Genomic DNA, 20,349 nt, shown 5'->3' with positions numbered 1-20,349 from the left:
TGCACCTGCTGCTCATGGGCTAGCAAAGAGAGCATTGTGCCTGTGGTGCCCTCCGTGAGTAAAAGTTGGCCGCAAACCCCAGACAGAAGAGGTGAATTCCAAGAGTCAGTGGACTGAATTCCTGTTCCAGCACCAGGGCCACAAAAGCTGAAGAAGCCACCTTGGCAGAGTTGGTAGCCGCCACTGCTTGCTCTCAGCTAACCGCCAAAACACAACCTGGGATACCGAACCCTGACACTTAACAATTTGCATCTGAGTGTGCTGGACCCGGGAGAGTTGTCAAAGTTCAGTTTAGTCACCCACGGCAGACTCTAGCTACAGTTCAAGGGAACTGCTGGTTTGCTGTGAACAGAAACCAGCAGACCAATGGCCACTGTTTATTAGCTGAACTCCCCCTGGACTTCCAGGGACATTGGCTTCTGTGGCCAAAGTTGCCCCACTGTATTCGTAGACCAGGGGTGCCCCAGAAAGACCCCCTTCAACTGGATCAGCATCCTCAGCATCTTCATCATCTTCAACATCCTGTATCCATTGCATCAGAATCACTGTATTGAAGTCAATGCAAGTTTGCCCACGGAGCTTGGAACTGGGCTGGAGGCTGCTTTGACTGCAAGGAAGCCACTATTCCTAATTCCTCTGGCCCAGTATGAGTATTGCATGGCCTGCTAATCCTTACTGCTCCCGTTGACTTGCTCACAAAAAATGTCCAGTGTACCTGAACACAACTTTAGAAAGTTTTCAAAGTAACTGCTAACCGCAGTAGTTGCCCTGCTTGTTTGCTTTTTGAGTGAAAAGCTGTGATTACGATTTCCACTTTAGAGGTTAAGGCTTCAACAGCACTGGTGTTAGCAATAGCGATGGACTTCACCAGTTGTTTGATCCTGCTGGGATCATTGGTTATAAGATATGGATCCAGTTTGTATTCATTCAATTTGAGTAGACAAATTATGACGGAGAGCTATATCAGGAGAACAGTTAGAACAGAGTTCACAGTTAGTATGTTCGATTGCATGTGTGGATCTATTCAGGGTGGAAAGTTTGGGCAACCTTGAAAGTATGCACATTCAAGAATTCAAGTGTTTCAACACAATTTGTAATGTATATTTATGGGATCACAGCAGTTTGTATTTAAACCACTGTTCTAAAGGATGATATGGGAATTTGTATGCTCTAAGTAATTTTTTATGCTGAGTAATTTCCGTTGTGTTGCTTGGATGGGTGGTCATTTAATTGTCGTAAGGGCATTTTTCATTAGTGAGAATCGTATATTAATCTAGAAGAACTGCTAACTGGGAGGGTTTATCTGTGCATTAGTCATATATTTCTCAGTTGAAATTGACAAGCGGCCAGTACAGGGGTGAAAAGGCACTACGTTTTGTCCTGTGAGCTATTATTCTACAAAGTCACCATTAATTGCCATATCTCCACGCCTAGACTCTATTCATTTGACAGAGCTTTATCAGGGGCTCATATTTTTATGCCATTGATCAAATGTTTTATAGATCAATACCCTAAAGCTTCTGAGAAATATTTTGCAAGCACAAAGAAGATGCTCTTAAGGTTTCCTTGTCTCAAATATTTATCAGACTGTGAAAAAATAAAGACTGTGAAAAAACTTAAAGGATGATTTGAAAGCTTAGGCAATTTTACATACCATGCGGTTTGGCAACAAAGTCTAGCAAATGCGTGTTACCTTTTCAAAAACTGCCAGCCTGATATTTCAACTGATACATCTTATAAAGAACAGGATTACAGAAATGCCAAAGACACCAGTCAGGGTACAAAAGGAGGTTGAGATATATATTAACCTATAAAAACAGCAACGGCGGATGATCTATCAGAGGAATTTTGTAAGTGGAATTGTTTATGTTTGTTTTAGCTGAGCCAAGTAATACATGAAAATGTGCCCTACTAGTGTGTGTAGACCAAGACAGATGAAGCCTCCTTTGCCCCAGGTACTCAGCCTGGTAGCCTAAATACAAAGAGTGGTTCCATACAGGGACGAAACATAGTTCCAAGGAGCTCTCTCTTAAATTCAAATCCTAGACCATTCAGCAAAAATTGATAATTTGTGCAGAGTTCTAACCATTAACTAATCGGTAGTATCCTATGCGTCCATGTTCATTTACTAGAGTGTGACATAAGCTACAACTCAGAAAGAGAATATAAGGACACTGGAAGTCACACTAGTGATCGTCAGTAAAGCAAAAATTTAATGTTTCACTTTTGACCCAGCAGACTTTAAGTGTCCCTAGCATGGGAATGCTAATTATATCCATAGGGCTGGAATTGGCTTTACTGATTAGAGGATCAATAAATGTTCCATCAATAAAGCTTCCAATCTTTTATTAACATTTATTGATTGTTTTCTTTCAATAGTGAGCAGTGCAAGATCGTACAATCATTATTTGAAGTACATATGCAGATAATAACGTTTGAGCAATACGTACGTTGAGAAAAAACAACAACATCAGGAACATTAATGATATGTTGGCAATGGAGAGGAGATGAACATCAGATCATTCCATAGGGACACAGGGATCAGCAACAAGAGAATCACACAGTACCAGCAATAAAAAAACATGCATCTTGAAATTGGTGTTGCATTGTGTCATACTACGTATCTAGTCTGAGTCAGAGGGACAGCACTTGCTGCCCCAACGTATGGAGATTTCATCCTTAGCTATCAGAAGCGCCATGGCAGTAAACCCGCACACCCCTTGAGGAACGTCAGCAACGTATCCCATAAGGGCCATTAATGAGTTATGATTTAAAGTTCTCCCAATCATCATGGAAAGCTGTGTGAATATTAACCACAAGTAATTGTCAATAAGACTGCAATCCACACGTCATGTGGGACAAATCAACTTTGGGGTTGTGCATTTAGGGCAGTTGGAAGACCTATATTGATCAAATTTGTCCTATGTGCTAAGTGATGAATAAGCACAATGCAGAAATTTGTAATGTATACATTTATGTCCATGGTTGGGAGATACAAGTTTGGTTTGAGCGCAGCAAAAGAGACATGTTTTATCTGACAATAGTCGGTCTAGTTCACGGCCACAAATGCTGAAAAGTACAAAGGCCCTGATTATAAATTCAGGGCTAAATTGAAATGCCATTGCAAACAGAGTTTGCAACAAATCAGAATTGTGAGTTGTGTGATAATTATCACAGCCTCGCATTTTCCGCCTGATAGTTCTGGCAAATCCAACCTTTTGGAATGTATTGGAGGAAAAATTCTGGAAAAAGGCAGCACATGAAATTTAGTGTGTTAAATTTCATTTTATATGCTACACCTCATTTCCTAGCTGAAAAAATGAAATAAGAGGCATTTACCACACGCACTAAAACCTTCTCACAGAGGTAAAGGTATTTTGCTAGGTTTGGTAAATACCTGAGGTAGTGGTATTATGCCAGGTGTGGTAAGTACTCCACCTTATTCAGCACAACTTAATATCAGGGCCTAATGTCAGATGATTCCACAACTTAATATCAGGGCCTAAGATCTGATGATTCTAATAAAGCCATCTCCTATTAATGTGAATTTAATTCAGAGCTATATTTCAATCTGGAATGGGCTGTAGTCTAACAGTTTCTTGCAGCTTTTGTTAGAAGGTTCATGAGAATACATCAACATTTTTAATGCCTTAGACTGCACCAGGCATAGCCATGAGAGTCTAACCAAATAGGACGGAATGCCAAGGGGAAATTCCTAAGGGTGATAATGACTAATCAGTTACTAGATCAAGTTAGTTTTCAGAAGTAATTGGACATAACTCATTCAAGGGCCAGAGAGAATTTTACCGAGGCCAGGTATGTACCTAAATATTTCAGGCTGCTCATATTTAACATTTAAACTAATAGTTCCATAATTGTAATTATTTTAATTATTTTGTTACATTTTCCAAAATTTGCCAACGGCCCTGAAAATAAAAAAATAAGTAAAATGTGTTTGTGAAAAGTAAGTGGTTTTCAGTCCATCTACATATACTTCAGGGACTCCAAGATTAGGGGTAGTGAAAGGGCTTCTTTAGCTCTGGGCTGATATGACACTTCTTGCCATGCTTGGTTGCTTTAATTCATTCATTTAGTAATCTCTAACCGGGTTTACTTGCTTGAGAATCGTGTATGACCCTTTGAACTTTTGTGCTATCAAGGTAATAGTTTGTCAGATTCAGGCTTTCCAAGTCTGGTGGAGGTTTTTAAAAAAAAGAAAATTAAAAACCTGTAAAACTCAGTGGCTATCACTGTTTTCTTTTTATGTGCTTCATGAAAAATCATAGGATGGTGTTTTTCCGATGCTTATAAATAATGTGGTTTTTATTTCCATCCTTCCCTCATTTATTCCTGTTATTAAATTAATACTTCCTTCCGTCTTTCCTGCTCCTGATTCTCTTCTCTGTAACGTTTACTTATATTTGCTCTCCTAAGTAGCTTTCCATTATTTCTCTCACCTTCCTGCCTGTCTCATTTCCCAGCACTCAAACTCATCTTTCCAGCAGTACAGAACTACACTATTTCCAGGATGCATATGGATGGGGATATATTTGCACCCATTAAGATTTGATTTCAGCAGATAAAAGTCTAGTCATGAAAATTGAACACATCTTTCTGCTGCAGTAGTCTTCAAACAAATTACAAAGATTGACTGAAGGAAGATTTTATGCATAGAACATGGGATCTACTATATCTTGGGGTGTTTAGTGCTCTGCTACTGCTGTATAATACATGGGAATCTGTAATGCCTGTAAACAGGTACTCTTTCATTTCTTTATATTCTGTGATTTGTGACACGCCAAGTCGCTGATTATAAAAAATGGACATCAGAACTAGAGTATTACAAATTATTACAGTTGAGTTCTGACGCCACAATGCCTGCCGCCAAGGAAGCAGCTGAGGTGAAAGGCAGGTCAGGTCATGGGGTATAATTGAGGGAATTGTTTAAAGCAACAACAATGGAATGTTGCTTTTTTTTCTTCTGCTCTATATTTATTTTAATAGCAACAATGACAGAGAGAATATGTTTATTTTTTAACTGCTTAGAGAAAAGCAAGAATCTTTCTGCATATTTCTACACATTCTGAGCTAATGCAGCTTTTTGTTTTTTTAAACTGACTTTTATTGAACTGTTTTTAATATTTGTTTGCACCAAATATGTAACCAGTTTTTAATGTCTTTAATTTTGCACTGTTTTTCTTCGTGTTTGTAAACATGCTTGTTCTTTCATATGGAAGTGCTATGAACCAAGGTTATAAGTGGTTTGTGGGAAGAGTGATGGTGTGACCATGTATTTTATGGGATAAAGTAGCCCCTGACATATATGATATGGATAAAGGATATATGCAAGTCAGCTCAGAGTTCCATAACCTTATGAAGCAACTCGGCTTTTAGTCTCATTCTTTTACATGGTTAGGAACTCCTCAGTGACTTGCAATATCCTTATAATGTACAACAAGGGGTACTTTTCCCCCTATATAGTGTATCAAGATATCTAGAAATTGGTTAATAAATGTGGTAGTACTGTCTGATCCAGACATATTTCTGCTCTGTGTGGTCATATAGGAGCCATCTGGTAAGGAATTAATATGGAGACAGTTATTTATACAGTCGTTGGTGGCAGCATACTCTGATGCTGTACTATGCCTTGGTTGTTTGTCTGTTCAGTTCACACACTATTACTGAAGTTTATTTTGCATTATTGGGCCGAGCCTATGGAACTTTGTATTTACTTGAAAGCCAGCACAAGGACAGCTAAGAATTGATATTCACCAACCATGTGGACCTTTGTTTTTTTTAAAGCAGAGGGTAGTGGGCTGTGCTCCTCCCAGGCATTTGTAAGGGATGTACAAGGCACTTTACCTTTGTGTTCTGTGCAGTAGCTTCTATTCTAGTGCATTTTCTGTTTGGGGGGAAAAGAACAGACACAGCTCAATATGATTTAATTAAATGCATCACTGTAATCTGTACTGGTGATTTCATCAGATGCTAGGTCTTTTTTCTGCACAACAGCTTCCAAGGTACATTTTGACATGGTGGCAATAAGAATGAAATATGAAGTTAATGACCCGGGGCCTGTATCATGACCAAGTTCTTATTCAGTATACTGGTTCAGAATTGGTCCAAGCTCCAGATTGTTCTGTCTGCAGCACATACTTGGAAACACATAGCAGTGATTGTCTCTTCTGGTTCTAAAGTATACTGTCTGCAATATATATACACTCACTCATATATTTTCTAAGTTAATATATGTACTGTAGGCAACTCAGTTCGGCAATAATGGTGCATTGATCTCTTTCAAGCCTGTTCTTTATTGCTGAAGATGTCAAGGGATGGTCATTGTCTTTCTGTATGAGGGGGACGCAGCTTCTTTAGGAATGTTTTTCAGTTCATTGCTGTGTAAATATCAGAACAAGGGTGTTAAGTAGAGACCCTTTATGTGAGAACATTCATTGTAGAAGCATTGCATACATAGTGATCTTTGTTGCCACAATCTTGATACCCGAGCTTTCAGGAAAAAGCTCTGTTCCTCTCGCATTGAAGGAGGGTGACATCATGGTGGTGCCTCTTCCCATGGACTGCAACCCTACTCATAGTTTAGCTATCAGTCAGTTCCCCACTACACAGCAATGAGCAGTGAATAAGGAGGTGAGCCAAGCTCCCCAAGTGGAAGTGAAAGTAGGTCCAGGGAGACTGGGACCTTGCAGGTGGTCAAAAGGGAATATTGATAAGCTTACCATGACACAGAAGTGCCATAGCAGACGCATCCATCACAGAAAAGTGCTTGCAAGTAGACTGCGCTTCTACAGCTTTGATACCAGAAGGGACCAAAGCAGTAAAAATGCAGGAAAATGTGGTGTTTATGGCTTTCTAATGAAAAACAAATGTATTCCCTTTGGTGGTATTGTATTGGTTAAGATAGGTTTCAAAAGTAGAAATCCTAGTCATGTTTATGGAGGCACTTCATGTTATATTGTTACTTAGTGTTACTTTCCAGAAATGCTTATATCCAGTGCCAAACTTCCGGAACTTATGTTCACGTGAACAGGACTCAAAGAACGAACTATGTGAATTTCTGCTAGAGGGAAAATATAAACGAACCTTCAAAGTGATACTACATAGGGGCTTCGTTTCATAATTTTTTGGGGTTTACAGTGATCAATGAATGCAATGGCAATCAGGACTGATTACTGTTGTGCCAAATTGGTTTATACATTCAGGCAGCAAACTAATGAGGGTTTGAGAATGGCTTACCTGCTCAGGTGTAGGGAGCAAAAGTGGTGCAGATGTGCGTGCACAATAACTTTTGGAAACGGCAACAAGGCAGATTGATTCCCTATAAAACGGTTAACCTTTCAAAATGTTCATATTATTTTTTTAATTTGACAACAAGGTAATGCTATAAATGTATAAATAACCCCTGCTACTAACATAACTTGCCACATTGAAATAGTGAGAGAACTAGCGGTGGCAATTAATCATGAAACCCCTGGGAGTACATATATTCACAGAACTACAGGATTTATATCCTCAAGTACATTCCAATTACAGGATTTTCTGGCTTCTTTTTTCACCATCAACACACTGATATCCATTGTCTCCATTCCATATTTTCTCTCCAAGATGAACATCCATATCATCAACATATCAAAGACTATGTGAATAAATATTATTGTGATTTTGGTTCTGTATTTTACGACTGCCATCCTGAATAAATTTAATTTGCAATTCATTTCTTTAGCCGACACACTGCCTAACACGTTTCTACTGCATAATCTTGTAGGGCTTATTTACTAGATGGGATATAAAATGTTACAGAACTTAAATTTCTCTTTTCTTTTCTGTGTTGATTTTCTGAATGTTGATAAATGTAGTCACACTTACATATACGTCCTTTTAAAAAAAAATGAGAATAAAAATAACTTCTTTTATAAAAATGGATTTTGAAATGCATAAAATGCCCCCCAAAAATAAAGTCATAGATGTTTATGATTGAATTATTGTTGAAATTACATAAACTGGCTTACCTGGACTTCATTTTGGGGATGAGTAACTTTAAATGACCATAAAATTAAATATATAGAGAGTTTTCAGTTGTTATCTACCTGCATGATGCACTGTGATCTTTTAGGCCTCAGCCTATATGAGGAATTGGGAGATCTCCAAAAGATTGGTAACTCCGGACGGTTAGTATGCCATGTACCAGACTGGCTTCCTAAAAGTCAGTAGTGCTGATACTAACCGGAGCCTGCATCACCCCACGTGCTCTACACAGGCCCTTTTTGTAAATCTAACATTTCTTCAGAGACTGTAGGTTCAGCATTAAAATAACATGTTTCTTGTGTTTCACAGATTGTGTTTGTCATAGAATGAAAAGTAATGGCCCAATCTCTTCAAGCAAGACAGCATTTTATAGTGATCAATGAGTTCTTGTCGGGCAAACAAAGGATGGCCCCAGGCTCCCTGGGATACTACGTGGACAGAGATCAAACGAGGGGCCGGACACTGGGCTTTAAATACAAACCGGATATATTGATGCGGAGAGGCTCTGCCAAGGCATTGAACCTGCGGGAGGCAGGGTTCTTGTACGCCATAGTCTGTCTGCCACGCAGGGTCAGTCTGGTCTCCAACGATGAGCTCCTCGCCTCCATCTGTTCTATGCAGCCTAACGACGTGGTTCAACTCCGGCACAACAGGACGGTGCTCGTAGGGATTGTTGTGTCCATCTGGGAGGCCATGAACAAAGCAGATCCCAATGATCTGCTGAAGCTACGCATCGAAGTGGAACTACTGGTGAGAGACATGGACATTACTGTCACTTTTCCCACGTTTCTTCAATCATATTTTAAACAAATTCGATGCAGTCAGCTAGAAAACTCTAAGTTAATGTGCTTCGAGGACATTCTGGAAAAGATTACGGTCTTAAAACCATGTATGTAATGAGAGCTACTTATGTTCAATGAAAATCCTTCTGAGCTACTAATATTGTTAGATTTGCAATAACCAAGTGAGAGAAGATTACCACTATATACAACACTTCTAGCAGTGATCACCTTAAGTTTTGTTACACCACTGCGTATGAGTTTTTCAATAGCTCCTGCTTTCTTACGGTGCTTCTACAAGGGACATACTATGACTTTTGGGGCCCCAGGCAGAAAGGGAATGTTTGAGGTCCCCGTAACTTGCATGCATTGTGAAATCACAGAAAATGACATCCTAGAAATTCCATTATTTGGCTATTGTTGAGCAACTTTGCAACAAGCAACTTTCTTGGCGCAGATATCAGTAAAACAAAATCACAAATATTTACACTAATAAAATAAGCACACATATATTTTACATTTCAATTAACTGGAAATACATAATATTTTCACACTGAATGGAAAGGTTTGGCCTTGGTCACTCCAAAACTTATAAGTTCAATCAAATGCTAACAATTTGTTTCCCGATTAGTGCATTAGACTGTGTATGTGGTATTTATATAGCACAAACCTAGCCGAAAGGCTGCAAAGCACTGTACAGTGTCAAATACACAGTCACCTTGTGATAAGAAGGAGTAGATGATTTGTGGATCATGACTGCATCATTATTTCGTTTTTTTTTTTAAATTGAGTATTCGCTGTTTCCTAAATTGCAGGTGACTCTGGGCTGTCCGGATGGGTATGGGAATTTCATTCTAGATCCTTGGTGCATTGATGGGAAAGACCCTTTTCTTGTTTTTTCTTATTTTAGAATATCATCCCGTTTTTCCATCTGAAGGTGTCCTTACTGCGGTTTTCTGGAGAGCCACTGTAGATGCTGAGCTTCTCATCTAAGAAGGCAGGGGTGTCATTTGTGTAGTGCAAACATAGGCAAAAGCAGTGGAGCACTGTACATAGTCAATGACAAGCAGAAAGTCAAGGAATGATGGATGGGAAAAGTAGCTGATTTGTAGACTGTTAACATTGTGATAGCTTGCAAATAATGTAGCTGAGCTTGAAGATGGTGTGGGCTAGCAAGGAGGACCTGTGAAGTTCCATCACAGTGTTGTGAGGTGGTCCTATTTCTTCGTGCTCTAGTGAGGTGTGCTGCAGCATGTAGAATGCAGTTAAGGAGGCCAGTGCGATTTAAGATTCCAAGATGGTTTCCCAGATTCCCAGTGCAAGGTAGGATATTTGCAAAAAAGATATGACCAGTTAAAAATAGCCTGGCTTCTATCAAAGCTATCACTCCAGTCACTGAAAAACACCAAAAACACTAGAAACTACCAGAATACAATCAGATGTAGGCTAAAAGGATTTAATGTCATCTTCTAAGAGTCATGGCTACAACACCTCATCAACATCCTGTAAAGCCTTTAAATGTTCTGATACTAATAATTAGTATACACTTAAAGGGTTTCTGAGTGCACTTCATTTTGCAAAGTAGCATGATGCAGATTCAGTTGAGATACGTCTCCTCTCATTTGATTTCTCCTAATATGTTCAAATGCACTTAAATACTGCTACAAACCAGGCCCACTAACTGGCCCATTTCCATGGGCCTCACAATGCTGGACTACGGCTATAAGGCCAATTGGAGAGGGGCCAGGCCTTTAGGGTTGTGTCTGGTTGGCATTTACCATCATCAATAGTACTTCCATGTCTAGAACAGAGCAAAGAACCTTAATAAAACGTCTAAGGATATAACAATATAGAACAAAATGTCCGTACCTCATCATCTAAGTAAAATCTCTCAAATTGGAAGTACACAAAATATAAAGGCAAGTGGTATGAGCAGAGGCCTTCTAATCTGAGGCTCCCCTGGAGGACCTTAATTGATCATAGGGTGGCATCATCCTCACCAATGGCTAAGATTAATTCAAGCATTCGATTCTTCACTTTTTTGTAGACTTTAGGGAGTAGCCCTAAGTGAGATGAGTAGGCCCAGATGTGGGTCCTGTGCACACAGTGTCACTGGAACCAAGCTATACCTGGTTGATGATCCCTAACTAGGGCAACATCTGTCCTGGGTCGCTTGTGTTCTGGTTCAGGGAGCACCTGGCCTGGTAGTTCGGTCTGAACTTTTTACATTGAAGCAAGGTCAAGACTGATTTACATATGGGTGGGTCCCAACTGAGGCATCATGGTGTGCAAAATACAGATGGAGTAGGATGCAGCCCGAGTATTTACCAGTTGCTAAGATTAATTCAAGCATTTCATCCATCACTTTTTATGTACTTTATTTTGTGGACAGAAAAATACAGCCATAATTTGGGTACAGTCCCACTACACGTGCTGATATATTAATAGCTACACCCTTCAGAGGGGCCTCTTGCCCTGGGCCTTGCAGCCATGAACCAGAGCTGCAAGGACCAGAACAGCAGGCTTCCTCCCTTGGGCCTCTCAGTGCTAGACTTAGCCATAATCTGGGTTTTTTGGGTCTAGAATATCCATGAGCCCTGGTGCTACTGCATCTGCTGCACTACTGACACCCCAGAGAGAGGCCCTCCATGAGTCTCACAGCCATACGCCTGCTCTGCTAAGCTCATGGACTGGTGCCTCCTCCCCTGAATGTCTAACCAAGGCCGGCTACAATGGCCAGGGGAGGGAGGGCCTCTCACAGGCCTCACGGGCTCTGGGACATGGCTGCAATGCCTGTGAAAAAGAGGCAAGTAGCACAGCAATGGTGCCATGGGTGCTGGTGCAAAGTAAAACACTCCTTTGCTCTTGACCACTGCCTGCACATTAAAATAAAGCCATAATTTAGGAACATTGGGCACTTAATACCCCTAGGCCTAGTGCCACTGCACCTGCTGCACTGCTGATGGCTATGCCCCTGACCAATGGCTATGCCCATGCAGCAAAGGAATGTGTTAGGCCCATCTAGTTTGCATACAGCGTAAAATCACTGGAAATTACATCACAGGACATGGACCATGATAGCACAGAAGCATAGCTTCAAGGCCCGGAGGAGAGGGGCCCAGAGGAGAGGGGCCCCCTCATGGCCTGGCAATGCTACACCATGGTTACAAGGCATAGGGTAGGGACATCCACTCCCCTAGACCTCACAACTGTGATCTAGAGCTGCAAGGCCCAGGGAAGGTACCCAGGATAGGGGAGCCCTCTACCTTTGGCCGCACAACAATGGTGTAGCACTGGAAAACCAGTCGAAAGGTGTCTCATTCCATGAACCACCCCACCATGATCTATAGTGGTGAGGCCCATGGGAGCTTTGCCCCACCCCCTGGCCTCAAAGCTATGATGTAGTGCTTCAAAGCCCATTGGATGAGGCCCCACTGCCCTGGGCTTCACATCCATGTTCAAATGCTGTATGTTGGAAATGGGGTCTCTAGTTGGCAGAGGTATACACCCTTGTCCAAATAGTGACCGCAATCCTAGTCAGGGTAAGTCACACACAATCCAAATTATCCTGTGCCCACCCTCTGGTAGCTTGGCACTGAGCAGTCAGGCTTAACTTAGAAGGCAATGTGTAAAGTATTTGTGCAATCAATGATGCAATAACACAGTGAGAACACCACAAAAACACATAACACAGTTTTAGAAAAATCTTGGATATTTATCTGGTTAAATTAAGGTCAAAACAATCAGGATTTGAGAATCACAAGATCAAATATCGCTTTGGTAATGATAAGAAAAGTCTTAACTTCTTGAAAGCAAAAATTGTCTCTTGCAAGCACAAAGTACCTGGTTTGCGTCAAAATTACACGCACGAGGACCGCAGAGGAGGAGATGCGTGGAAAAAGGTAGATGTGCGTCGGATTTTCCAGGTGCACGCAGACGATGCGTTAATTGTTTTCCATATGGCAAGGACTTTGCGTCAGATTCCGGTGCACAGGCTTGAATCCTCTTTGCAATGTGGGGTCTTTTGACACCAAGGTACGATGTGTGGAAATCCTTGGTGTGTGGGGTTAATTCACAGCTGTTGCATCGATCCAGTGGGTGATGCAGCGGAATTTCTGGTGCACGGCTGGCACTGCGTTAATTCCTCTCGCAGGAAGTAGGGCTGTGTCGTTCTGGCTCGGTGATGCGTAGATCCAGTGGGCTGTGAGTCGACATTCCAGTTGCAACGTTGGCGCTGCGTCGATCTCTCACTCAGGGAGCTGGGCCAAGTTGTTCCGGTTCAGCGATGCAGTGATTTTCCACTGGACAGGCTGTGCGTCACTTCCGACAGGCTGGGCATCGATTTTCACTGCACAAGGAGTTTCTTTGCAGAGATTAAGGCCCTCATTACGATCTTGGCGGTTTGGCCCGCCATGCCGGCAGTGGTGACTGAAGCTGCCAGCCGGCATGGCGGGCCACACCGCCGTATTATGAACATGGTGAGGGCTGCCGACCCCTGGCGGCGAGTTGAAACTCCATCCGCCAGGGTAGAGGCGCTACCCTGCGGATAATGTTTCATTTCCTGCCAGCCTTTTCCTGGTGGGATATCCCGCCAGGAAAAGGCTGGCGGAGGGGGTGCCCCTGGGCTCCCCTGGCGGCCCCTGCACTGCCCATGCGCTTTGCATGGGCAGTGCAGGGGCCCCAGTGCAGAGCCCCATCGCGCAGGTAACTGCCTGATTTTCGGGCAGTGATTTGCGCGACGGGTGCAACTTCACCTGCCGCACAGAGGCATTGATGGAGCCACCGTCAATGTCCCGGACGAGCCTTTCTGTGAGCCGGCGGCGGAAACAATGTTTCTGCACGCCGGTCCACAGAAATGTTCATTATCTGCCCGGCGGGGTTCCGGGGTCGCTGGCTGTCAGTGTTTTGACCGCCAGCATGAACATGGCGGTTGTTTCCGCCGTGTTCATAATGACCACCTAAGTCTTTTTGCCCTGAGACTTCAAGAAACAGGAGGCAAGCTCAGTCCAAGCCCTTGGAGAGCAGTTCTCAGCAGAGCCAGAGGCCAGCAAGACAGCAGGACAACAGCATGGCATCAGTCCTTTACAGCAAAGCAGTCCAGTCGAGTCCTTTGGGCAGCCAGGCGCTTTCTCTTGGCAGGTTGCAGAGTTTCTTTCCCAAGAAGTGTCTAGTTTGGTAGGGTCAGGGACCCAGTTTAAATACCTAAAAGTGCCTTTGAAGTGGGGTAGACTTCAAAGAGTGGTTTTGAAGTGCACAAGGTCCCCTTTGAGTACAACCCTGTCTGCCAGGGTCTCAGCAGGGGGTTTGACAGTACTTTGTGTGAGGGCAGGCCACTGTCCTTTGAAATGTAAGTGTCAGGCCCTCCACCCTTCCAGCCCAGGAAGACCTGAAGACCTATTCAGTATGCAGATGTGTTCTGGTGTGACTAAGAATCCCATGTTTGTCTGGGTGAAATGCATAAGGGAGCTGTCAACCAGCCCAGACATGGATTGGAGACAGGCTGTAAGGCACAGAAGGATTTAAGTGCAAAGAAATGCTCACTTTCTAAAAGTAGCATTTCTAAAAAAGTAATATGAAATCCAACCTCACCAGTCAGCATGATTTTGTTTTACCATTCTGGCCGAACTAAGTATGACCTGCTTACCCCTTTCTAATCAGAATCTACCACTCAAACAGTTTATGAGGGTAGCCTTAATGTTAGCCTATGAAAGGAGCAGTGGAAAACAAATTTAGGAGGTTTCCACTACCAGGACATATAAAACACACAGATTTATGTCCTGCCTTATACCCACACAGCACCCTGTCCTCTGGCTTACCTAGGGCCTACCTTAGGGGTGACATGTATTTAGAAAAAGGGGAGTTTAAGGCTTGGCAAGTACTTTTACATGCCAAGTTGAAGTGGCAGTGAGACCCCACTCACAGGCCTTGCACATGGTTAAGAGGCTACTTATGTGGGTGGCACAAACAGTGCTGCAGGCCCACTATAGCATTCAATCTAAAGGCCCTGGACACCTGTAGTGCAATTTACTAGGGACTTACAAGTAGATCAAATATGCCAGTTGGGTAAGAACCAATGTTACCATGTTTTTAAGAAGAAGCATATGAACTTTAGCACTGGTTAGCAGTGATGAGTCCAGCAAAACAGTGTCAAAAAGTGTAGGGAGTCAGGCAAAAAGTTGGGGGTGAGCACACTAAGGCTGTCAGGTCTAACACTGCAAGACCTGGAAAAGGAAAATTCCCTTTGCTGGTCCTAACAGCCATGGTCCCCATCCATTGCTGCAAGAGCCTGTAGGGTGGCCACTTTTTCATTATCATTTCACCGGACTGTATGTGCCTTTAGAGGATCACTGCATGTATGAAGACACAATTTGTGGACAGAAACTTTAGAGGATGTTTATTTGGATGCCGGGTAACTAAGAGTCATGTGGTGATAAACATTGAAATAAAAGGAATAACAAACTATACTAACATTTACAAAGATGTGTATCATTTCTCAAGTCATAAAGGAATGAATTTCAACATTTCCATGAGTACACATTAAATAATATAAATTCCTTTCCATGAAGATAAATTGGAATTCACTTTGTTACATAGGGGCTTATTTACAAGCCCCTGTGGCGCAGTGTGGCACAGCAAGTGTCTTGCTGGGCCACCATGCGCCACCGGGATAGGACAGAAATGCGCTGTATCTACAAGACGTCACCTCCCTTCTGTTAACAATCAAGTCCTTGACTTCTATCAACATATATTCACTGATGCCTTTGGCACTGCAACTATCAGGCATCACCTTTTTCTCTCCATTTTGCTGTAATGCTATCTTCCTCTTGTCCCATTTATCTCCTTTCTCAAGAATAACATGCCACTCATGTACACTCTTGACTTTAAACGGTCCCATAAATTTAGACAATCCTGCCTCCAACTGACATTTTTAAATCTTAACCCAATCACCTGTTTCCACATTACTCTTCTTGATACCTACTCCTTCCTTATTGATGATAACAATATCACTCTGCAAAGACAACCAAGCACGGAGTAACTTGGTACCTGGTTTCCTTCCCCTTATACATTCAAAGGGAGACATTTTAATTGTTCAATTAATGGTGGTTCGATGTGCCCATACTAGTTCCGCCACTATTTCTTTCACCTCCTGTCACTGCGAAGTGCCACCAAAATGGTGCCTTTGACTAATCGGGTATCCCTCTCCATGAGATCATTCCCTTGTTGGTTGTTAAGTGAAGTGCACCTCTGCTTAATATCACATATGACTTAAAATTCCTGAATTTCCAACAAAATAAGCTGAGTTCCATTGTCAGTAATGAGTATTTTGGGAAATCCTTCCTTGTGAAACACTTTTTAAAATACTACAATGGTATTTCTGATTGTCACCCCCTTATGAATTTGACTACAGGCCATTTAGAATGAACATCCATCATAACAAGGGCATATCTTAATTCAGATTTAAATTTAATTCATAGGCCCAATAAAATCCAAACACTGCACTGTGGTTACCCTACCTCCTCAATATGTCCTCTCTCTTCCTGTACTCCGTTTTGAGCCTTTTTTCACTGTCTTCACACTCCTGGCATCTCAACACCCAACTTTTAACATGATCATCCATACCAGGCCACGAAAACCTTCTCGCAATCGTTTCTTGGTAAAAGTTTGTCCTAGGTTACCCTCATGTGCCAAACATGCAATGCGATTCCTCAAACCTTGTGGTGTCATTCCTCATTATGACTTCTTGACCTTCAAAAGATAACTATTCCAAAATCTTTAAATGTGGTCTTATCCCATTAGCTACTGTGCTTTCTCTCCTACACTTCTTGACAATAAATGTTAAACTCTTTCAGCACTTCATCCAGTTGCATTTCTCTGTTCCAATCCTCCTTGGTAAGCACACCTTTCTTAAAGGTCTCATACCTATGCAGCCATGCTACAGCTCCTTCAAGTTTCTTATATGTCACTGCTTTTAGGTCCTCATCACTCCAATTTTGCAAGAGACGCAATAAGCAGTCCGCTTGAGTATTCTTCCACCTGGGAATATACTCTACTTTGTACCTGTATTCCCAAAGTCTCGCTGCCAACCTTGTTAGCCTCGCTGATCCTTTACCAACTCCACCTGGTGTCAACACCTTGACTAAAGGTTTGTGATCTGTGCGGAGCACAAATTCCAGGCCCCATACATATATGTGGTAATATTCCATAGTCCAAGCAGCAGCTAATCTTTCCCGTTCCAGTTTTTTTCCATTTTGTTATGTATTTGAGACATAATAGCACCAATTCCAGTGGCACTGGGATCCACAGTTAAAACTGTTGTTAATGTGGCATCAAATGGCACTAAAATACCTGTGTTACAAATTTGTTGTTTGATTTCATCAAATGCACACAGTTGTTCCTTTTCCCATTCAAAGTTACATCATTTCATCAAAAGACTTTGCAAACTCTCTGTCTTCTTCAGCAAATTTGTTGACAAATTTAGTGTAGTATTCCACGAGACCCATAAAGGAACGCCATAGATCTTTGTCTCATGGAATAGGTGCAAACTGTATAGCTTTAAGTAGTTTGGCTTTTGGCCAGACTCCTTCACCTGAAATAGTTTGTCCCAGATATTCAATTTCTTCAACTAGAGACTTGCCTTTATCTTTTTCAAAGTGAGCTCAGTTTCAGATAAGCTTCTTAAAGTTTGTTTGAGAACAAAGTTATGTTCCTCTTTTGTCTTTCCAAATACAAGAATATAATCTTGGATTCCATTGTTCACTTCTTTGAAAACTTCAGACATCATACATTGGAAAAAGCTGGCCACAGAAGAAAGGCCAAATGGCATTATGGTGAACTGAAATGTTCCTTCCATCATTATGAAGGCTGTAAGATTTTTTGATTTTCTTGTAAAGTAATCTGATGGTACACGTTTTTAAGATCTAATTTAGTTGTCTTTATATTAAAAGGAAGGGAGATGTGCTATATCTTTAAGTTATCCATTCACTGCAAGTTCCAATGTGATGGCATTAAGAAGGTTAGAATGCATGGATTCCTCCCTTGCCAGTTGGTCTCTTGCTGGTAGGAGGGGAGCCACGTATCTTGCAAGCTACTAATAAAACATCCATTAGTTCTACAGAGTGTCTACTTGTTAATTTCACCACCTCACATAGCACATTTTTGGGTTTAATTCTACATCCCCTCTCTAAAATAGGCCATGTTGGAAGATAACTCAGCTGGAGAGTGAGTTTAACAAGCGTGATTACTCTTCATACTATATTTGAGTTCTAATTCCTTAACTGCCTTCTGGAGTAGGCTTGACTGCTCACAATTGCAAATTTTGAGTGACAAGTTTAGAAAATTAACTCTGGTATTTAAATAGAATGAAATAGTCTTAAGCTTTGAAACACCAGAGGTAAATATCGATATTTACCATGCATACTGCCATGTAAGTACTCACTGCCACAGGACTTGGTCCAACCAGTACATTTTAACCATGGAACTACGATATTTGACATCTGATCTGAATAGCATGCACAGAGTCCAAGGGTTCCCCTTAGAGGTAAAATAGTGGTAAAAATAGATAATACTAATGCTCTATTTTGTGGTAGTGTGGTCGAGCAGTAGGCTTATCCAAGGAGTAGTGTTAAGCATTTGTTGTACATACACATAGACAATAAATGAGGTACACACACTCAGAGACAAATTCAGCCAATAGGTTTTGTTATAGAAAAATATCTTTTCTTAGTTTATTTTAAGAACCACAGGTTCAAATTCTACATGTAATATCTCATTTGAAAGGTATTGCAGGTAAGTACTTTAGGAACTTCAAATCATAAAAATTGCATGTATACTTTTCAAGTTATTGACAAATAGCTGTTTTAAAAGTGGACACTTAGTGCCATTTTCACAGTTCCTAGGGGAGGTAAGTTTTGGTTAGTTTTACCAGGTAAGTAAGACACTTACAGGGTTCAGTCCTTGGTCCAAGGTAGCCCACCGTTGGGGGTTCAGAGCAACCCCAAAGTCACCACACCAGCAGCTCAGGGCCGGTCAGGTGCAGAGTTCAAAGTGGTGCCCAAAACACATAGGCTAGAATGGAGAGAAGGGGGTGCCCCGGTTCCGGTCTGCTTGCAGGTAAGTACCCGCGTCTTCGGAGGGCAGACCAGGGGGGTTTTGTAGGGCACCGGGGGGGACACAAGCCCACACAGAAATTTCACCCTCAGCGGCGCGGGGGCGGCCGGGTGCAGTGTAGAAACAGGCGTCGGGTTCGCAATGTTAGTCTATGAGAGATCTCGGGATCTCTTCAGCGCTGCAGGCAGGCAAGGGGGGGGTTCCTCGGGGAAACCTCCACTTGGTCAAGGGAGAGGGACTCCTGGGGGTCACTCCTCCAGTGAAAGTCCGGTCCTTCCGGTCCTGGGGGCTGCGGGTGCAGGGTCTCTCCCAGGTGTCGGGACTTAGGATTCAAAGAGTCGCGGTCAGGGGAAGCCTCGGGATTCCCTCTGCAGGCGGCGCTGTGGGGGCTCAGGGGGGACAGGTTTTTGTACTCACAGTCTTAGAGTAGTCCTGGGGTCCCTCCTGAGGTGTTGGATCGCCACCAGCCGAGTCGGGGTCGCCGGGTGCAGTGTTGCAAGTCTCACGCTTCTTGCGGGGAGCTTGCAGGGTTCTTTAAAGCTGCTGGAAACAAAGTTGCAGCTTTTCTTGGAGCAGGTCCGCTGTCCTCGGGAGTTTCTTGTCTTTTCGAAGCAGGGGCAGTCCTCAGAGGATGTCGAGGTCGCTGGTCCCTTTGGAAGGCGTCGCTGGAGCAGGATCTTTGGAAGGCAGGAGACAGGCCGGTGAGTTTCTGGAGCCAAGGCAGTTGTCGTCTTCTGGTCTTCCTCTGCAGGGGTTTTCAGCTAGGCAGTCCTTCTCCTTGTAGTTGCAGGAATCTAATTTTCTAGGGTTCAGGGTAGCCCTTAAATACTAAATTTAAGGGCGTGTTTAGGTCTGGGGGGTTAGTAGCCAATGGCTACTAGCCCTGAGGGTGGGTACACCCTCTTTGTGCCTCCTCCCAAGGGGAGGGGGTCACAATCCTAACCCTATTGGGGGAATCCTCCATCTGCAAGATGGAGGATTTCTAAAAGTCAGAGTCACCTCAGCTCAGGACACCTTAGGGGCTGTCCTGACTGGCCAGTGACTCCTCCTTGTTGCTTTCTTTGTTCCCTCCAGCCTTGCCGCCAAAAGTGGGGGCCGTGGCCGGAGGGGGCGGGCAACTCCACTAAGCTGGAGTGCCCTGCTGGGCTGTGACAAAGGGGTGAGCCTTTGAGGCTCACCGCCAGGTGTCACAGCTCCTGCCTGGGGGAGGTGTTAGCATCTCCACCCAGTGCAGGCTTTGTTACTGGCCTCAGAGTGACAAAGGCACTCTCCCCATGGGGCCAGCAACATGTCTCTGGTGTGGCAGGCTGCTGGAACTAGTCAGCCTACACAGACAGTCGGTTAAGTTTCAGGGGGCACCTCTAAGGTGCCCTCTGTGGTGTATTTTACAATAAAATGTACACTGGCATCAGTGTGCATT

The 20,349-nt window shown here is 42.8% G+C and overlaps 1 protein-coding gene across 1 annotated transcript in view; it reads left to right on the top strand.

Annotated features, from left to right (window-relative positions):
• The first annotated feature begins 8,353 nt into the window (after positions 1 to 8,353).
• LOC138247253 (ubiquitin carboxyl-terminal hydrolase CYLD-like) overlaps positions 8,354 to 20,349 on the top strand; it is a 357,524-nt gene continuing 345,528 nt past the window's right edge. Inside the window, exon 1 of the mRNA XM_069201980.1 lies at positions 8,354 to 8,793. Coding sequence (XP_069058081.1) covers positions 8,380 to 8,793 — 414 coding nt within the window. The 5' untranslated portion in view covers positions 8,354 to 8,379. The remainder of the gene's footprint in view (positions 8,794 to 20,349) is intronic.

This window comes from Pleurodeles waltl, chromosome 7 (genome assembly GCF_031143425.1).
Source record: "Pleurodeles waltl isolate 20211129_DDA chromosome 7, aPleWal1.hap1.20221129, whole genome shotgun sequence".
Taxonomy (NCBI): domain Eukaryota; kingdom Metazoa; phylum Chordata; class Amphibia; order Caudata; family Salamandridae; genus Pleurodeles; species Pleurodeles waltl.
The sequence above is the reverse complement of the archived record's forward strand: the minus strand, read 5'-3'. Positions and strand labels throughout refer to the sequence as shown.